The sequence below is a fragment of the Callithrix jacchus genome, chromosome 10 (genome assembly GCF_049354715.1).
Source record: "Callithrix jacchus isolate 240 chromosome 10, calJac240_pri, whole genome shotgun sequence".
Lineage (NCBI taxonomy): Eukaryota > Metazoa > Chordata > Mammalia > Primates > Cebidae > Callithrix > Callithrix jacchus.
In genome coordinates, this window is record NC_133511.1 from 32,117,851 (window position 1) to 32,138,432 (window position 20,582).

The window sequence follows — 20,582 nt, forward strand, 5'->3', positions numbered from 1 at the left end:
CCCAGGCTGAAGCCTACTTGACCGTGATGGATAAGCTTTTTGATATGCTGTTGCTTTCAGTTTGCCAATGTTTTCTTGAAGATTTTTACATCGATGTTCATCATGGACACTGGCCTAAAGTTTTCTTTTTTAGTTGTGTCTCTGCCAGGTTTTGGTATCAGGATGACGTTGGTCTCATAAAATGAGTTAGGGAGGATTCTCTTTTTTTGTATTGTTTGGAATAGTTTCAGAAGGAATGGTACTAGCTCCTCTTTGTACATCTGGTAGAATTCGGTTGTAAACCTGTCTGGACCTGGACTTTTTTTTGTTTGTAGGCCATTAATTGCCACCTCAACTTCAGACCTTGTTATTGGCCTATTCAGGGATTCAACTTCTTCCTGGTTTAGTCTTAGGAGGGTGTAGGTGTCCAGGAATTTGTCCGTTTCTTCCAGGTTTACTGGTTTATGTGCATAGAGTTGTTTGTAGTAATCTCTGATGGTAGTTTGTATTTCTGTGGAATCAGTGGTGATGTCCCCTTTATCATTTTTATTGCATCTATTTAATTCTTCTCTCTTTTCTTTTTTATTAGTCTGGCTAGCAGTCTGTCTATTATGTTGATCTTTTCAAAAAATCAGCTCCTGGATTTATTGATTTTTTTGAAGGTTTTTTTTTGTGTCTCTATCTCCTTCAGTTCTACTCTGATCTTAGTTATTTCTTGTCTTCTGCTAGCTTTTGAATTTTTTTGCTCTTCTAGCTCTTTCAATTTTGATAATAAGGTGTCAATTTTAGATCTTTCTTTGCTTCTCATGTGCACATTTATTGCTATAAATTTCCCTCTAGACACTGCTTTAAATTTGTCCCAGAGATTCTGGTTTGTTGTGTCTTCATTCTCATTGGTTTTGAAGAAGATGTTTACTTCTGCCTTCATTTCACTGTTTATCCAGGAGCAAGTTGTTCTATTTCCATGTAGTTGTGCAGTATTGGGTGAGTTTTTTAATCCTGAGTTCTAATTTGATTAAACTGTGGTCTGAGAGACTGTTATGAATTCCAATCTTTTGCATTTGTTGAGGAGTATTTTACTTCCAATTATGTTGTCAATTTTAGAGTAAGTGTGATGTTGTGCTGAGAAGAATGTATATACCGTGGATTTGGGGTGGAGAATTCTGTAGATGTCTATTAGGTCCACTTGGCCCAGATCTGAGTTCAAGTCCTGGATATCCTTGTTGATTTCTGTCTCCTTGATCTGTCTAATATTAACAGTGGAGTGTTAAAGTCTCCCACTATTATTGTGTGGGAGTCTAAGTCTCTTTGTAGGTCATTAAGAACTTGCTTTATGTATCTGGATACTCCTGCATTGGGTGCATATACATTCAGGATAGTTAGCTTTTCTTGTTGCATTGATCCCTTTACCATTATGTAATGCCCTTCTTTGTCTCTTTTGATCTTTGTTGGTTTAAAGTTCGTTTTGTCAGAGATTAGGATTGCAACCCCTAGTTTTTTTTTTGCTCTCCATTTGATTGGTAAATCTTCTTCCATCCCTTTATTTTGAGTCTATGCGGGTCTTTGCACATGAGATGGATCTCCTGAATACAGCACACCAATGGGTCTTGACATTTTATCTGGTTCGCCAGTCTGTGTCTTTTGGTTGGGGCATTTAGGCTGTTTACACTTAATGTTAATATTGTTATGTGTGTATTTGATCCTACCATTTTGTTACTGGCTGGTGGTTTTGCCCGTTAGTTGATGCAGTTTCTTCATTGCATCATTGGTCTTTACCATTTGGTACGTTTTTGCTATGGCTGATACTGGTTGTCCTTTTGATGTTTAGTGTTTCCTTCAGAAGCTCTTGTAAAGCAGGTCTGGTGGTGATGAAATTTCTCAGCAATTACTTGTCCGTAAAGGATTTTATTTCTTTCTCCTTCACTTATGAGGGTTAGCTTGGCTGAATATGCAATTTTGGGATCTCTGACTTTTTTCCATTGAATTCAACCTGTTGTTCTGTATCTGTCAGCCAAAAGTTAGTCAATAAGGAGTTGACAAATTTTAAATTCTGTAAACCGCCTTGAGAGCCAGAGGCCTCCAAGACCTGGTTCCTACTATCAAAGGCCTTCAATTGCATTGGGAAAATAAGGCCTGTGTGCGAAGTACAAGACAATTACTCAAAAATTCTGTTACAGTTGCAGGAGCAGTGGATCAGACATCAGGAGACCTCATGTTCTCTCTCACTGACCAGATGTGTGCCCACAGACTCCTCTAAGCTTTAGCTTCCCACAAGAAAAATATGAGGCTTGCCCATGCATGAGAATTTCCTAAGGAGATTATGAAAACACCTTATCCTAGGAGATTCTGGTTGAGTGGGTGTGACTGGGACCTAGAATTCTATATTTTAAGCAAGTACTCTAGTGAATTCTACTACCATCAGACTGTGTCCAAGCAGAGCAACTATGGTGTTATATAACCATTCATGTCCCTTTAAGCTCTTTAAGTTCTCTTATGATTTTAAAGACTAGATGAACTGAATGTGCAGCAATAGTGCAGAACAGCCAGAAGCACCAAGAGTTAGGAGACAAAAGGAAATGTATTAGTGTCCCCAGGCTGCTGTGACAAGGCACAAAATACTGAGTGACTTAGAACAACAAAACTGTTCAGTGCTGGAGGCTAGAAATCGAAATCAAGCAATTGGTTGGTTCACGCTCTCTCTGACAGTGACAGGGAGAACCCTCCCTTGCCTCTCCTGGCTTCTGATATGCACTGGCAATTCCTGGCATTCCTTGGCTCCCAGAGGTATCACTTCAATCACATGGTCATCTTCACCCTGTGTGTCTTCACACTACCCTTTCTCTGTGCATGTCTGCCCAAGCCTCTTTTTATAAGGATACCAGTCATATTAGATTAGGGCCTACCATAATGCCTCATTTTAACTTGATTGCCTTTGTAAAGACCTATTTCCCAATATAGTCACACTCTGAGGTACTGATGGTTAGGATCTCAACATATCTTTTTTTGGGAGGACACAGTTGAGCCCCTAATAGTGTGTTTGCAAGGAAGAGTTAAAATTTGAAAGAAAGGTGATATTTGCTTAGATAGACCAAGAGAACACAGCTTTCTAGGTGACCACAAAAACAATCCGTGAAGAACAAATCATCACGTTGGCCCAGGATGAGAACTAACAAGGACTGGCACAAAAGCCATGGCAGTGGCAGTGGTGGCATGGTACCAGTTGTTTAAGTCCTGCAGAGGGCTTCTCCTGGGCATCTCACTGTCTCTACTGAAGTCCACATGTTGTCTTTCACAGCAACCCTAGAAGTTGGCAGTGCTATTCAGAGTTGTACAGGTGAAGACATGTTGGTACAGGGGAGTTAGGTGACCTACTCCATCATGAAACTAGAGGGTAGAGAGTTGGCTTTTTCTTATCTCAAACTTTTGCCTCTTAGGACGATAATCAGTTGCCTTCTTCATAGCACTCATGCAAGATAAACTTGAGGGAGTAGATCAGGGCTACTTTATGAAAGGCTTTGATAATAAGGCAGTAGCGTTTGTGTTTGATGTGACAGAAAAATAAGGAGCCATTTCTAGTATCTGAAGAGGTGGTCCATGCTGAAGGGGGTATTTCAGGAAGATGAGCGTCTCATTTCCACCCGAGGATGCATTTTCTTTACATAAAGAAAAAGACTTATAATAAGAAGCTATTGACCATGAAGAGTTTCTTTTCATAGGGTGTTATCAAGTGGTTTGCCTCTTCCCCACTGATGTCTCTTAACCAAGAATATCCTTTAGCACTTTAAAAACTATGCTTGCTTGAATTTTTTTTACCCAATATGCTTTGTAAGTCCCCCACACTAGTGATAAAGCACTGATCACTTCGTAGCCACAGCAGAAATGCTTTTAAATAGAACTTTTCCTTGATTCATTAACTCTGGAAATTCAGGTTTCAGTTTAGTGTTTTGGGGAGTTTTCATTTGAGGCATCTTGTTTAGGAGCCTGATTTCAGGTGGTTCAAAGTTTACTGCGCTACATATAAACTGACCAACTTTCTCTGGTTTTGCCACATATGCCTCTAGTAGAGAAAAAGGGGTGAGGAGAAAAGTGAGCATAATAACAAGGAAAGCTTGAATTTATTAAGCATCTTACTATGTACAAGTCACTTTTTACCTGCTTTACCCAACTCAATCAAAAAGTGTACATGTAATGACTGGTGAGCAATGAAGTCGTTATGGTTTCTCTATGATTGCACATTTGGTGCAGGGAACACAGGATGGTAGGATCAAGCCTCAATATTCTTGCAGGAGGACTTCAGGAAGAAAGTCTCCTTCCTCTGGAATTAGAATTCTGGATCAGTAGAGACCATACGCCTTCCCCAAAACTTGAGCCATCCAACTTCCTTTCCTACACAAGATCAGCTGACATAAATACACAAAACTACACATACATTAATGCACCCATGTCTCCGCAGAAACCCTGATGAGTTCTTGATGTTGACGACCTTAATGTCTGTGTACCTGCATTTGAGTCTAGGACTGTCATGCCCCCAATAGGCCTTTCCATTTGGATCTCCACATGACAGGTTGGCCCCTGCAAACCTCACTGTGGCCACAGAAGAGCATATTTGGATTATGGAATTAAAACAGAGGCATGAACTTTAGCTGGAGAGCACGAGAGATCCAGAGAACCTGTGTCTTTTTGTTTGTTTCCCTGCTTTGGTGAAGTAATACACAGCCTCCCAGGAGACCTGAGGTCCTACCGGTCATTGCTCCAACCCTGGAGCTCAATCCAGAAACAGCTGTCCAGAGCTAATTTATTTCCTAATGCCGCAGCACTGTTAATTTATAAATTACACTGGTAATTCGAGCTATTATTAATTTCAGATGGTGTAGGGCAAGCCTAATTAAAATATGACACCAATTGTCACACATATGTACCAAGGACTAACATTTAAAATTAATGGGAATATTAAGTGTGACACTGGTCTTTGAGATGCTTGGCACAGTAATTATAGCATCGTGGCTGGGAAAGATCTGACAAATGTAAGCCTGTGGTTGGTAGCAAATAAACAAGGACAACACAAGAGGAATTACAGATTCTTCGTTTAAAGCTCTTCTCAATTCTCCCACCCATCCTCAAATCAAGGTTAGTACCTTTGACCTAAAGACGCTTATCAAACAATATTAATCCAGGCTACTGAGACCATTAGACGTGTCTCACTGGTAGGAACTATGAGTCTATTTGGGTTAATGTTGTTGGTCCCTCCATATCCTGGTCTTTTGGGCCATGTTTTCTACTTATGAACAGGTTCTTTCTTTGTCTTGTGAATTTAATAACTCTTTCTTGTTTGTTATAATGGACTTCAGTTGTTCTTTTCCTCTTCTCTCTGTAACAGAGGCAAGAAAGCTTCTGTATATACATAGTGTAGGTTGCATATGGCCTGAGGATGTATGAAGTGAGGCTCCAGTCGGTCCTACTGTTGAGCAGTGGCACAGACTTATCATGGCTAAACAGTGCTGATTGAGTGGAACAAGGCAGTGGCCCTTCTTTGCAAGACCACGGTCTTACTGCTGTTGTTATTGTGGTTACCTGGACAAAACAGTTACTTCAACACTGTCATGGAATAAATAACAGTCATCTCTTACAGACCGTACACATCATCCCTTGCTGTATTGATTTCTTACGGCTACTGTTTTCATGATCTGAGCCAGCAGAAACATGCGGCATTACAGAAAGTTTTTATGACCTGGGGAAAATTGGTCCTTTGTTCCCTTTCTTGGGCCACTCATGTTCATACAGTTCTACACCACCTGAAGACGTGCCTCCATCCAGATTATAGGATTAATAGCTAAATCAACAAGTGTGCAGCTCATGGGAGTTTTCGAGTGCTTTCTTGTGTGTGTGTGTGTGTGTGTGTGTGTATATATATGCATATTTGTGTGTTAGTCTAAATAACCCTGTGACCCTGTGAGATGTTAGGATTATATATGTATTATGTTTGGGAAAATGCTTCTCAGTTGCTAGAGACAGTCTTAACTTATGCTTGTTGTCTGCTAATAATCATTGCTAGCACCTCTTTGCCTCTTAGAGGTATCCAGGTTTAAGATGCTGTCATCCAAATTACCCTCATTTAAGAGATAAGGGAGGATAACTTGGGATGTAAGCCATTACTTTTGTTTTTCATTGGCTTTTGGCAAGGAAGCTAAGGCTCAGGTGCCTCTGGGAGAGAACTTGGAAATCTCCTCTAGCCTTAAATATCTTGGTCTTTCCCTAACTGAGTGCTCATGGCAGACATCAGGCACAGAGTCTGGTAGGTGGAGGGTTGTTATTATTACTTATAATTTTTCACTAAAGACAGCAAGTCCTTCAATGATGACAGGGCTGAGTGGATTCGCAGCCATGTCACCTGACAAATTTCTGACAGGCTTACAGTTAGGCAGAGTCCCATGGCTACTCTGTCTTTAGGATCTTGTACCTGGGAGCTCTAGCAGGTCGACATTTAGCACATTGATTTCTGCCTATCCAATTAATTGTCTGAGTCAAAAAACCAGAAAGTTAAATTTATTATGTTACTATTTCTGCTTCCTTTGTGGTACATCTGTGTGTGCGTGTGTGTGTGTGTGTGTGTGTGTAGCTGCTGGTGTGGCATTTTTAATTAATTCATGCTCAAGGATGCAGTCATCAACTTTATATTCAATGCTCAGTCTAAGTGATACCTTGAGATCAGAAAGAGTTAAGTTACCTAACTCAGATCCCAGAGTGTGATTGCTTGGTAACATACAGGCAGCATAAATGTCAAAATTATTAATCACTTATTGGGGACCAGTAATTCTCTAGGCGCTGTGCTTGGTTCAGTTAGGACCACAAACATTTCAGCTGTTCCAGCGGGGAGCCAAGAACAGGTTGGTGGTGCAGAGGTGTGGAAGAGACGGAGGAGGGAGGAGCCACGCAGTTCCTCAGAATCGGAGCTTACAAGTGGCACAATTCTCTGCAGACATAACCGTTTTATACTTCGTGTTTTAGGTTAATATGGTTTGGTCTTTTCGCCTTCTATTTCACCACACATTACTGCTTGTCCTGCAGCTGTTGGCTTTGTGAGTGAAGACGAATACCTGGAAATTCAGGGCATCACCCGGGAGCAGTCAGGGGACTACGAGTGCAGTGCCTCCAATGACGTGGCTGCGCCCGTGGTACGAAGAGTAAAGGTCACCGTGAACTGTAAGTGTTCCCACCACTGCCTGCCCACCCTGCATGTGCACAAGGCTGGCCTGTTGTCACGGCCACCACACAGAGCCTACTGGCACAGCCAGCTACTCACTTCGGGTGGGAAGGAATGCAGCATCCCTTTCCATGCTCTGCTTTCAGGAGAAACCATTCCAAACTCTAGTTTTTGACATCTCAAGGTGTCACAGTGTCACGTTAAAAAAAAAGGAGCTGAAAGTAACTGAATACCAAACTTGACTTACAGGGCTGGGAGATCATTAAGTGGCATTCAGTGCATAATTTATATAAACATGTCTTCAAATCCAAAATTTTCCCATAATTTACTCACACGATGCAGCTGTGCTGGAGCCTCTCACTGTCTATACCAGGCATCTCCTTAATGGGACAAGAAACTGTGTGCTAGAGTGTATGAAGGAAGTTTAGAACTTTCATTTATGGTACGTTTATTGTATCTCATTATTTTACAAATAGCTGTGCATGGTATACATACAAATAGCTCTGACATAGATCTTAGAGGATGTGTCAACAAATCTGCTTGTTACCAATACAGGTAAAGCATCCAAAAAGTTTGGAAGGCCCTGTGTGGACCCCTCATTCTCCTTTCTCAGCCTTCCAGATTCTCTCTGACATCAATTCTACTTCAATTTCCTGCCTCCTTTCAGTCTTTTCCCTCTGGCTTCCTCATTACGTACCTTGGCTTAGCTCCCTACAACATTCCGAAGATTTTCTCTGCTGTGCACATTCCAAGAAGACTTATGAAGAAATAGAACTGAGTAACTAAATCAGCAAATGAGATGACCTTTTCTTCAAACTTGGGCGGGGTGGAGTTAGAAGAATATTGTGTCCAGGAGCATATCCAATCTTTAAGATTTAAGTTTGTGTCACAATGTGAACCCAGTCAATATAAAGCAGTTTAAGAGCAAGGCAATAGCTGTAAAAGAAATACCTAATACAGAATAGGTATAAAAGAAACATCTAATGTATATGGGGTACAGCAAACCACCATGGCACATGTATAGCTATATAACAAACCTGCACATTCTGCACATGTACTCCAGAACTTAAAGTATTAACAAAATATATGATTTAAAAAATTATATCACTGTTTTCTAGAAAGGGTCTTAAGATGATTTACAGTTTATAAAGATGAACCTAAAACATAAAGAAACAGAAGCAAAGAAAAAATATACTTAGGAAAATGAGTGAAAGCTAGGAGAATCCCAGCACATGAAATATTACCACGAAATTTCTAGGTGCAGGTGCGGAATTTGGCTTGGCCTTGCTAAAGCAGAGAGGAAACATCACCTGCTTTCAGATTTGTGTTGTCCCTAAGATAAAAGCAAATTGGTTGCTTGGGAGAAACACTGCTTTCCCTGGTACTGAGATCCTAGAGAAAATTCTCTTCAGGGTCTCCACAAATAGAGCACTTTGAGATAGAGTCAGCAACATCATGTACAAAATTTCTGCATTAAATGGAATAGCAAGCTTATTGTGGCTGTTTTTCATAACACCCTGTAAATAAACTGTTAGAACATTAAGGGTAGTTTGGCAAAGACTTCAAATGATTGCAGACCTCTGGCTTGATTCAGGGTTCTGTTTCAGAATACCAAGAATGACTGATCTCTATATCCCTCAGGCAATTCTCCTTGAATATTATTTCTTGCAATTGAACTTTTGATGGGAATTGAATAGTTCGAGGTTATATACTTTTGGCAAGAACGTGGTGTGCAGAAATTCTGGAAGGCTGATTAAAGGTGCTGACTGTCAACCCATGGAGTGTAGGGTTGATGGGCTGCCATCATCCTAAGAGAGTTAAAAAGTTTAAACAGAAAATATGCATGAGCACATGGTCATTTCAACTCTGTACAGAGGAACGAAAGCAGTACATGCTAGGAAGACCCAGCTTTCCCCTAGAGTGGCCTCAAAAATGCTTTCATTCTCTGGTACAATTTTTATAGCAATTTTACCATCTAAGTAAGCAGAGCTGGGACAAAGAATGAGAAACAAAATCAACAAATGAAGCAGCCATCCTCATTTTAAAATGCATTATAAAATGCTATAGGTTGGGTGTGGTGACCTGTAATCCCAGCACTTTTGGAGGCTAAGGTGGGCAGATCATGTGAGGTCAGGAGATCGAGATAAGCCTGGCCAACATGGTGAAACCCCATCTCTGCTAAAAATACAAAAATTAGCTAAGCATGGTGCTATGCACCTGTAATCCCAACTGCTTGGGAAGCTGAGGCAGAAGAATTTCTTGAACCCAGGAGTCAGAAGCTGCATTGAGCCAAGATCATGCCACTGCACTCCAGCCTGGGCAACAAGGAGACTCCATCTCAAAAAAAAAAATACTATGAGACATCTTTTCTCTGCAGATCCACCATACATTTCAGAAGCCAAGGGTACAGGTGTCCCCGTGGGACAGAAGGGGACACTGCAGTGTGAAGCGTCAGCAGTCCCCTCAGCAGAATTCCAGTGGTACAAGGATGACAAAAGGTAAAGCTTCCTTCTTTGCCCTCCCACCTCCACCCCATCCCCAGAAGAAGAAACTCTTCCAGGGTCCTGATTCCAGATGGTTTCAAACGAATTCTATAAAATCCTCTTTGAATGTCTCCTCTTAATATTAATCCATTAATGTTAAGAAAAGACTTGTTTGCATATAGGGGGCAAATATGCAAACAAGTCTTTTCTTAACATTAATGGATTTCAGTGACATTTTTAATGTCACCATGCAGAATTATCACTGGCCAACCAACAGATCTGAAAGGTAATATTTTTTTTAGAAAAGCAAAATCACAAGAGAAAGGCCACCAGGATCATTGTAAGGCCTGTGAATTTTTTATAGGCCAAGAACATAATGTGTTCTGCCTGAAGCTATTTTTACTACAGTCTAAGCCTTGCGTGAAGGAGCTAGGAAGGCTCATGGGGCCCCGGGAGTGGCTAAGAAGTTAGCTGCAGCTAGCAGGTCTCCCTTCTGTTCCAGACACTATCAGTAGCGGTGTATAACAGTCCATGACCCAATTTAGCCCTCGCTTTGTGCCCAAGTTGTTCTTTTACTGTAGGAGAAAAGAGAGGGGACTATTCCCTTCCTTCCCATTGTCACAGCCCTTTTCGGGATATTTGTTGTGAGTCACTGAAGATGATCGTTTCGAGGCATTATCAAATGGCATGTCAGTGCGGGGATCACTATCTCAGAAGAGCCAGCACTGCGGCAATTGCTGTTATCAAAGAGCCATTTTTAAGGGCCGATGAACAATGGGAAATGTGGGAGAGCTGCCTGTGCTCAGAACATTTTCACTTAAAAGGGGGCGGTGGCATAGGGGGTGCAAAAGAGTCCTGAGGTGTATGTTGGGTGGAGTAGGAGGCAGGAGTGAGGGAGGCCAGGAAGCTGAGAAGGAAAAACAACGGAGCGGGTGTTCTGAGAAGGAGAGCAGCATGAGAAACCACAGGCCAGGAGCCAGGGAATGGCTGCCCACACGGCGTGCACATCTTCAGCTGGCCTTACCTTTCTTTCCTTATGAGGTCAGTCAGACACCAAAAGCTCTATCTAGCCTCTAGATTGAAAATTGAGTTTTGTTTAAAATGATGTCAATCAGTTGTAAGATTCACTGTGTCTTATCATAATCCCCCCCAAATGAAAAGCAGTGTTGTTTTTTTTTGTTTTAATCTTTAAGGATATATTCTGGCAGCTTCTAGTGAGGTGTATTGTATTTACGTAGCCCATTTTACAGATGAAAGAACTAAGACAGAAAGAGAAAAAACAAATTCAGAAAGAAAAAGAAGAAATAAAGCCGGTGTTCCCCCTTTTTCCAAGAAAGAAGAACTAAGCAGAATGGAGTGTGTTTTTCTGATGAATGTGGTTACCTGACTTAGAAATTCTGTTCCACTTATCCATTCCCTTGTACTAAGAAGTAAACTGAAGCAGGAAAGTTAATCATTGAACCAAACCAAACCAAAAACGTATTGAGCTATGAGGTCAGTTCCAAACCTTCAATTTTCTAGGTGTTCGGGAAAAGTCATCAGCTGCGTCCTATTATTCTAGTTCTTTATGGGAGGTAAATAGAAACAAAATATAGGAGAAAGCAAAATCTTGGAGGAAAATAAAGCAAAAGTGGCCAATGGTGAGTAAAAGGATGAGAGAGCTCTCGTCTGTGCAGCATCTGGGTTCACCATAGGGACAGCAGTCCCTGCCACCATTCACCCAGGAGGAGAGAGCAGCTGAAAGGGCCAGGGATGGTTTTTAGAGGCCCCCGCTCAGGCAGCTTTGTTCCTGCCTTTCAGTTCTTCTGATGGCCTTTCCTTTTCTTTCCTTTCCATTTAGTTAGATCAGTTTTCCTTTTGATGCTCATGTATTTATTAATTTCCAACATGCTGCCATAAGACAGGCTGTCTTTCCTCCTGGCACCCAGCCCAGCCTCAGCATCCCAGCCTCTGTGGTCCTGGTCACAGCCCGTTGAGTCTGCCACGCAGGTTTCCCAAAGCATATTGTGTCTGCCCTGGGGGAAGACCAAGGCCAGCTCTAGCCCCTCTCCGGTTTCCAGTGAGATGAGCAGACTTCCAAGGCAGATTAAAGGAAACTGTGTGGTGAGGTCAGCAGTTTTCTCAAGCATTAGGTGAGAAGTCTTTTGGCCACATGCTAGCACCACTCAACAGCGTGCTGTTATGTGCTATCAAACAAAGAAAGAGGAATGGAATGCTATGCTTAAGGAAGGCCACCCATCCAACAGGGGCATTGGCCAGTGAAAAACCCACAGCTTCCTTAAGAAACTGAGCTTCTATCACCATGTGGACAAACAATTGGTTCAGCAGCTGGAGGCCAGGCTGGAGTTTGCCTGAGTCTACTGGTCTGTTTGTTCTGGAATGCATATATCTTGGAAGTTGTATCATCAGACACTAGCTGCATAGACTATGTTTACAGGGATCCAGAGAGTCTGAAGACATTTCTTACATTTTTACATATTGGAGAACCCTTCCCCAAACATTTTCATATTCTTTCTTCAAGAACCTAAATGATGTGTCTAAAAATAAGACATGGCACAGTTAGATGTAATTAAAGAGCTAAGAGAAAAAAAAAAAAAAAGAAGAAGAAGAAACTGAGGCCTGGAAGTAGTGCAGGATGGAGGGGATGTGTGCCGGTACAGAGAAGGACAAAGTGCGTCCTCCCAGGAGCTGCAGAGCTGCAAAGTGCTGCTGGCCCCCTGCGCTGTTGTTAGCTAAAGACATTTCAGAGCTGTCAAGCAGGAACCTGCTTCCTGTTAAGTCTCTCCCCACTGCAGAGCTGAAATCTTATTCACAGTTTGGTTATGAAGGGAAGGCTTCCTCCCCATGGTGGAGGAATGGTGTCAAAATGGCCCGTGGGATCAATCAGCCTGACTTGCTCACAAAATCCTCCTGGTGGGAGGTATGGACAGCACCCCCTAGAGGATCAGTATGCACATAACAAGCTGAAATGTAAAAGTGGCCTCTGGCAGCACAGCCGGATGCCTCATTCCATTTGGACAGTGCTAGCATTTTAATGAAGTCATGGACTCAGGCCAGTTCATTGCCCCTAGCTTTTGGAGAGGAAGGCTCCCAGAGGAACATCTACATAATGAAAAGCAAGGCAAGTCCGTCCAACCTATCTTCTGACTTCCCTGGAGGCAGATGTTGGGTTAGAACTCCAGCCAGAACCTGCCTCTCTTTTCTGATCAAAGTTACTGTAAGTTGCAGGAGTGGAGAAAGTTATTCTGTAATTCCATAGAGTCAGGTCTTTAGATAATGACAAAGCAGCTGCCGTCTATGCCAAAAACATACTGTGACCCAGGGAAGGGCAAGAGTCATGTATGTCTAACTCCATAGAAATACATTACACTGAATACCATTGTGTGGTCTGCAAAGCATTTCCTCACCATTGTCTCGCTGGGCTTCACTTTCTCTTTCTGCCTTGAGTACTGTTTTTCTCCGTTTCAAGACTCCAGTAAGCATCCATTTACCCCAAAGCATGTCCCCTGAATCTGTTCCAGTATGCTCCTGCCGTGACATTGTCTGCTTGCTACAAGGTGAGCTCCAGCCAGGCCCTAGACAGGACACTTAGCTTTGTGTCCATATTCCCTGAGATCCTTCATTAGAAGGGATTTTTGCCTTAAGAGTATTCATCTTTCCCAGAGCACAGAATCAGCTTCAGGGCAAGGATTACAAATCGTTTCAGGGAAAGTAAATGGTTGGCTTAAAGGCCATTCTAAGAAATGGGCATTTCAGAATCTTGCAGATGAAGGTAGGTGGTGTCCATGATTGTTATAGGAATTGCTGTTAACCACCTCCTGAGAAGCAGGACACGTGCCTACCGACTCCAAAAGCAGCTTTCTCCTTACCGTTTTATCTGCCCAGTAATAGAATCCATGGTTGTAATAAGCGTACCTAACTTCCCCCCACTGACTCCCTGTGGCATTTCTTTAGTGGCCCCTAGACCAACGCAAGTCCTTGTGGCTTACTGGGCTGCTATTGTGGCGCTCAGGGAGACTTTCCTGCCTCTAGATGGACATATTCTTCGGAATCATTAATCCCTCCAAACTAATCCTCTATAATAGTCTGGGCAGATCACTCCTTCCAAGCCCTTCATGATCCCCTGATGAGTAAATGATGATTTTCTCCTCTTCATAGCCAAAAAATTAAATATTATCTAGACGATGCCTCCGGTGCTTAAGGAGAAATTAGATTACGCAGGTGCTTGAGAAACATTTTTCATTCAAATTCCTCAGGTCGCTCTTCTCTCGGAAGTTTGAGGTTTTCATTTGCATGGTTGTCATCATCACCATCTTCGTTATCACCAGCAGCATCAAGTCCACCCTTTCGAGCACCTACCGTGTGAATCATCCTGCTCTGAATGCCACACAGCTGGGAGGGGGTATTTGTTGTGGTGTGGCTGACAGGGTACAAAGCAAGGATGAGAGGCTAGGGAGCTCAGATGTTCTGGCAGGAGTGTCCCTGGGCACATATGTGAAAATCAAGAAACGAGTGTCACTGTCGGTGAACTACTGCTATATTATGGTGTGGTTGAGTGCATCAAGGTGGTTATAATGATGTCAGAAGGCAGGCAAGGAGAAGATCACAAATCCCTGGGCCTATCTTATGAGGCCTATCCTATGAGGACATATAACCATCTTGTTTTCTTCTTTTTTTTTTGTCTTTTGTTTCTCTCAGACTGATTGAAGGAAAGAAAGGGGTGAAAGTGGAAAACAGACCTTTCCTCTCAAAACTCATCTTCTTCAATGTCTCTGAACATGATTATGGGAACTACACTTGTGTGGCCTCCAACAAGCTGGGCCATACCAATGCCAGCATCATGCTATTTGGTGAGACTGTGCTCTGAGCTGGGCAAGAAGAGGGGAGAGGGTGCAGACTGGGAGAACTGGGTGGAAGGGCCCCTCAAGGCCAGGGTCAGAAGTTAGTAGGACAGCAGTGGATGAGGAGAGGGAGAAAAAAGAGAGAGAGACACACAGAGAACGAAATAGAGGAACAGAACGGGAGATGGGAGAGACAGAGACAGAGATAGACACAGGGAGGAGGAAGAGAGAGACAGAGACAGAACCAGAGAGACAGACAGAAGAGACAGTGTGCATGTTTACAAAGGAGTATATGTATAATACATGTGTACATATCCGAAGTGGGAAAAGAAAAATGAAAAAGAATGTTCGTGTTCATTCTATAATGGAAAAGATCCTGAGAAGGAGAAAAAGACTCTGGAATGTCAAAAATGTCATTTGATTTTTTTTTCTCAGTGATGTCTCCTAAACTGACTGTGGGAATCATAATTAGGTAAAATAGTCAAGAGCTCAGAGGGTAACATTTACCATTTCAGTCTTTACTCACTGGCTTAGTGTAAAATTTTCCCTTTTCTGAAACTGTTTCCAGTCACTGGGATGTGAAGAGCCCCACCTTTGTCATATATTTGGCTACTGTATTGATATCAGAAGCAAATGGGCGAGCTCCCTTGTAAACCCGATGCCTGCACCTACGAGCAGAGAGCTGTGCAGATGTGAGCCTGCCTTCCTGATGGTGCCATGAGGCAGGGCTCTGGGCATCTCATCATGGCTCCATCCCTTGATGAATGCAGAGCTTCCTTACAGGTCACAAGATTAAATTCCAGTTGGCTTTCAGGCAAATTTCTTCATACCCCGTCAAGTTCCTTGAGCTTGAGAGTTTTCAGCTCTGTTTCCCCAATCCCCCATGTTAACAGCACTCTTGAATGTGATGGGGAAGTAAGGGGAGGCATTTGACAGATAACTGGCAAGAACACAACTTCCTCTTATATTCTGAGAACTTTGGGGATAGTCGCATAGCCCAGCCATGTGCCCCCGGAAGCAGCGTATGGCTTGCTCCGAATCACAAGCCTGCACTGCTTCACCACACGATCTCTGCTTCCCTATTACATCCTCCTGCATTCTACCCAGCACAAATAATAAAGCCCAGCTTTATCTGAGAGGGCTGGGAAGGAGAAAGCCGCCCTTGATCCCCGAGCCAGTGGCTCAGAATGGGCAGGGCTGTGATTCCAGTGATTGATCTGTCTGGCATCTCACACGGTGATGACCATAAGTGCCTCTCACATTTGTCAGGCTTTTGTGCCTTTTTGGCAGGTGTCTGTCTGCATGAACAGAGACCAGGATTAGGAAGGAACAGACCTTTCCTTCCCTTGACTTGCAAATCTAAGGCTCCCCCTCAGTTTCCCATTAACCCCTCCCAAGTCCTGCTCTGCGGCCACAGCATCCTCATCCTTACAGGGGTCATCTTCCTCCGCCTTGACTACTCTCTCCTGACTTGGTTGTGTGAGATGGTTCAGCCGCGGGCTTTATTATGACTGTCTACTTCCCCAGCTTCTTCCCCTTAAGCCACCTCAGGATGAGAATAGGGAGAAGCAGCAAACATTTCTCGTAAGAGTTAAATAGATGGCATTTATGACAAGGAAAGCAGCGAAGCGTGGGTCATAAATATGCTCTTATCAGCAGACGCACATGTAGCAGTCACAACGTCTACTTCTCGGGACCCTCTGCCCCTTGGGTCCATCAGCATCTGCCCTGTGCTTCCTTTGGGACGTTTCTACCACTGCCAGCTCTCTGGAGTTCAGGGTTTTCTAAAAAAGACATGAAAAGTAATAGTATGTATTCAAATATGTTTAGAAAGATTGGGTCAAACCAAGATGAATGGGGTACATGTGGGGATGTTCTTTAATGCCAGAAGTCTCGGAGCCTTGACATGCTAAATCTCTAAGGAGAAAAAGTTTGCAGTATGTTTCAATCAGAAACCAATTACATTTTTTAGCCTCAGTTGAGACATCATTCCTGAGGAGCCCATGGCAAGAAATGCTTCCTGGGTAACATGGTTCTGTGGAGCTCGCAACCCCCATTCCAGAGTGAGATGAGTATTTGCAGCCAATAGTTCGGATGTTATTGTGGCTCCTAGATTCATTACTGAGGATCACCATCAACGAGGTCTTTTGACAAATATGAATTTATTAGGGAATTTTCCCTGTCAGTTTCCATTAAAAGTCAGCAAGCACACTTGGGGCGGGTTGGAAAGCAGCATTTACTTTGTGTGAATATACAGACTTCTTGATGAAGTTTATTCTCCTGTGGCATTACAGAAAGCCAGAAAAATTATCATTTTGCCACCAACCTGTGCATAAACTGCACGCTGTCTCCATATGGCCTAGACATTGGGAAGTGAGGAATTCTGTTGCAAGAGACCGTAGTCCAGCGGTCTGGGGATCCTTAAGCCAAACAGGAGCAGGTTGGTCCTTCCCATCAGGAGTGCTCTAAGGTTTCAGGGCTTGCAGGGGCCTCTGAGAGTTCTGCTCCCACACTCCAGAATCACAGTGCTCTGGGGAGCTTGTTCCTACCATGGTGCCAGGGGCACATTCCTGAACGTGGTGTCCCAAGATGAAACAATGGAGGCGGGGAAGTGGGAAACAAGTCTCATCTGGAAAGAAACTTTAGTCCTTTGTTATCCAGTTGGTAGCCTGGCTCAGCACAAATAGGAATGAATCCAGGTGCACCAGAAAACGTATGGTGTGGCCAGCTCCCTCCCATCCCAGCCATGGCATTCGGTATGGAAACAAAGCATGTCAGCGTTTCTCTCGCCACACCTTGTCCTACTGCCTTTGGTTTCTGTCTTCCTTTTATTATACATTCCCCAGAAATGTCTGTGAAAGCAGTATACAAACTATATATTACAAATATATAGCACTGTATATAATCTATGTGTTTGTTCTCATTTTTCTCTCCTGTGTGTCCTCCAACCGATTTAGAACTAAATGAGCCTACGAGCTCAACTTTGTTGCAAGGTCAGTATCCTCCTTGCTTTACGTTTTGCCTCCCCTTCCCTCTATCCCAGAGCCCACCTTCCCCGCTCCCTTTCCCCTGTTGTGCATTACCTGAAGCTCCTGTCTGTAAAGTGGCTTAGAAGATGGCGGTGGAAGGCTATTGAAGGAGGTGACTGGGAGCCAGGGAGGCTTCAAGCTCCCTTTGCTCTGCTCATCCCTAGCTCACACTCCCCCAGGAGGGTTGGGAGGTGGAAGGAAAAGAAAGTATTATTAAAATCTCAAAGCCCAGAGATCAGCACAAAGGCACAAGGTAGAGAGTCAGTCTGGGACCTGTAGGAAGACTACTTCAACCAACTGAGCAGGTTTCATAACAAGGATCTTACTGATGGCCCCTCAGCAGCAGAATCAGACACCAAGCACACTATGATTCAGATATTCTGTCCAATGTATCAGCTGGCTCCCGAGGTTCTCCAAGGGAGGAAGAAGCGCATGGCACTGCAGGAGTGACTGCCAATACTCAATGATTTCCAGGGGATGCCACTGAGGTCTAGTTTAGGGCCTGGCGTTTAGTGGTTCTTCGGTCTTGGGCAAGTCTAAGCCTTCTTTAGCTCAATTTCCTCTTCTATACAATATGGTTGATGTGCTTTAGCCACCTTACTGAGTTGTCCCAGCAGTCAGTGGAGAGTGCATATTACAAAGGCTTTGAAAACTGTGAGGTGCATGTTGAATCTCCAGACCTAAACCGAAAGGCAAGGACGCCTCTCAGTGGAACATCATCGGGGTCCTTCATTCATTTTTCATCAGCCCCTTCTCCACCATCCCTTTACCTCCACTTCCATTTCCAGCCCTCCCCTGCAAATGTCTCCTGCATCTCTTCCCTGTCTTTGTACATCCCTTCCAGTTTTTTCACTGACCTAGAGTGAGTGACTCATTAAGACTATGACTAAGCATCCAAGCACGTGGTGGAATAAAACATGCCACGTGCACTGCTCTCATCCCAAGGACAGTGCTGACCACAGCACTAGCCTTGCAGGAAGGCAGCTGTGAAGCCAGGGAGGGGAATGCTTCTCCCACCTTCCATCCCAATCCTCTGACCTCCTCTCCCCACCTCACCCCACACCACCCTGTTCATCCACTCACTTTCTGGCTTTGCAAACAGTCATTGGAGGATGGCTGTAAACTTCGAAGGTGGACTGGGAGATGAAAAGAAATGCGTTACATGGGAAGCTGCTTGACAGATGAGGAAAAGTACCTTTATCATGGAAAGAGTGAGGGCGGCATTACTCACCTTAGTGATATATAGCACCACAGTGATGAGCCACGAGCAAGAAAATCAAACAAAGAAATAGAAAGGAAAAGTGAAGTCAATGGACTTACTCAGATTCTACCTATGATTCAACTTGTGTTTGCTGAACCTCCATGTGAGTGTATTCACAAACATAAAATAGAGAGCAGTAGAAAAGTGGCTAACATACAGTACCAGGGAAGTGAGAGAGTCTGGAGCATGGACGTGCACTGCTATGGCTCTGCTTTTGGAAGGATTGAGCTCATTTCACCCCCTGAGATCTTCATTCTCAGAGGAAATCGGAGCTTTTGAAACTCCGGTAGGAGTTTTTAACAAGATGGTATTTAATGGAAGGTGTGCTCAGCTCACAGAGAGAACATCTTCCCATATCGAAGTCAACCATGGGAAAATTGACCAGAAACATAAACTAAACCAAAGAGGTTACTTTGCCTGGTCACCGAGCATGGGGCAAGGAGCAGGAGACATTTGTATTAGGCCCCATCTGCTGAGAAAAAGCTGGACTGATGACTTCTCCCTTGTGAACTGATGAGTCTCAGTGAAAGGTTCTCTGTGCCAACTTGCTACTCTGATTCTTTGGATGTGTTCAACTCCTCGTCTCGGCAACCTTCTTGGGCGTAGGAGAGTGGGTCAGGGAAGAGGCTGTGGACATCTAAAACATTCTGACAGTTGGATTAGTACAGTCTTTATTATAGATGCCGGACTCTTGTACAATGAGAAATATTTTAGAGAAAACAGCTCTTACACCTGGACTCATTTACTGCACTTATCTGTGTTCATTCCTCCACCACCTTTGCTAGTCTTCAATACAATAGAGTGCTACGTATTTTCTCAGGAAATACCCTCCAAGTTATTTCAGCTTCCCTCCGACATACCAGGAAAGATTTATATAAATGTGTGGGTTTTCACTAACAGAGTAAACTTGGCTTTAGGAGAAGTTCAAAGCTATTTTGCTACCCAATATCTGGATGGGGTAGGATTTTGATAAGTGAATTTCGTTCTTCCTCAGCATTTTCTGCCACCATTGAAGTATTTTTCTGCTTCCCTTTTGCAAGTAAAATAGATTGCATGTCACATCTCCTATTAATATTTGGTGGTGCAGGACTATCATGGTGATAAATAAGGACTCAAGGATGTTCCACCATCCCTCACCAAACTTCTGTATAGGAAAGTGTGCTAGGGCCACAGTGCAAACTCAGCGGCTCCGTGGCTGTTCATTTTCCACCCACTGGCCCTTCGCCTTTTATCTCCTAGGCATTAAGTCAGATTGGATGTTATCAGTCAGTTGGGAAAGGTTGGCTGATTAATGTCTGTGAACCTCACAGTGACCATCAAATCAATTTATTAAAGAACAGGGGACCAAAGTAAACTCTACATATCAGAAACTCTACGTATGCAACAGAAGAGATGATTAGTTCTTCCCTGCAGAGGATTAAAGACAGTTAATTAGGTCAGGTCATCCAGTAGTTAAGCATTTCTGTGGCATGTGTGTGTCTCAATATAAAGGACAAAAGAAAGAAAATTCCCTCACCCTCTCACCAGAAGGCTTATGTATCCATCTTCACATGAAAACAGCCCTCGTCTGACCACCGGAGCAAGACAACAGCCCTCTTCTGACCACTGGAGCAAGACAACAGCCCTGTGCTTACCTGGACACTCGGATTCAGCTAAATTGGCTTTGCTGGCAAAAATGTAACTTTCTGGATTGAGCAGGCATTGAATATTGACTCGGAGATAGGGTGGGAGGGTTCTTTTTGCTGTTGTTATTTTTCTTTTTTTTCCTTTCTTTTTTCCTCTCCCCTT

General features: G+C 43.3%; 1 protein-coding gene across 18 annotated transcripts in view; it reads left to right on the forward strand.

Moving 5' to 3' along the window:
* NTM (neurotrimin) overlaps positions 1 to 20,582 on the forward strand; it is a 974,035-nt gene that overhangs the window by 944,391 nt on the left and 9,062 nt on the right. For 10 of the 18 annotated variants that reach the window (XM_078339846.1, XM_078339847.1, XM_078339850.1 and 7 more), the window contains 4 exons: positions 7,045 to 7,179; positions 9,558 to 9,678; positions 14,362 to 14,513; positions 17,462 to 17,497. In XM_078339846.1, the coding sequence (XP_078195972.1) occupies positions 7,045 to 7,179; positions 9,558 to 9,678; positions 14,362 to 14,513; positions 17,462 to 17,497 (444 nt within the window). The remainder of the gene's footprint in view (positions 1 to 7,044; positions 7,180 to 9,557; positions 9,679 to 14,361; positions 14,514 to 17,461; positions 17,498 to 20,582) is intronic. The other 8 variants (XM_078339848.1, XM_078339849.1, XM_078339853.1 and 5 more) reach the window with 1 other exon arrangement.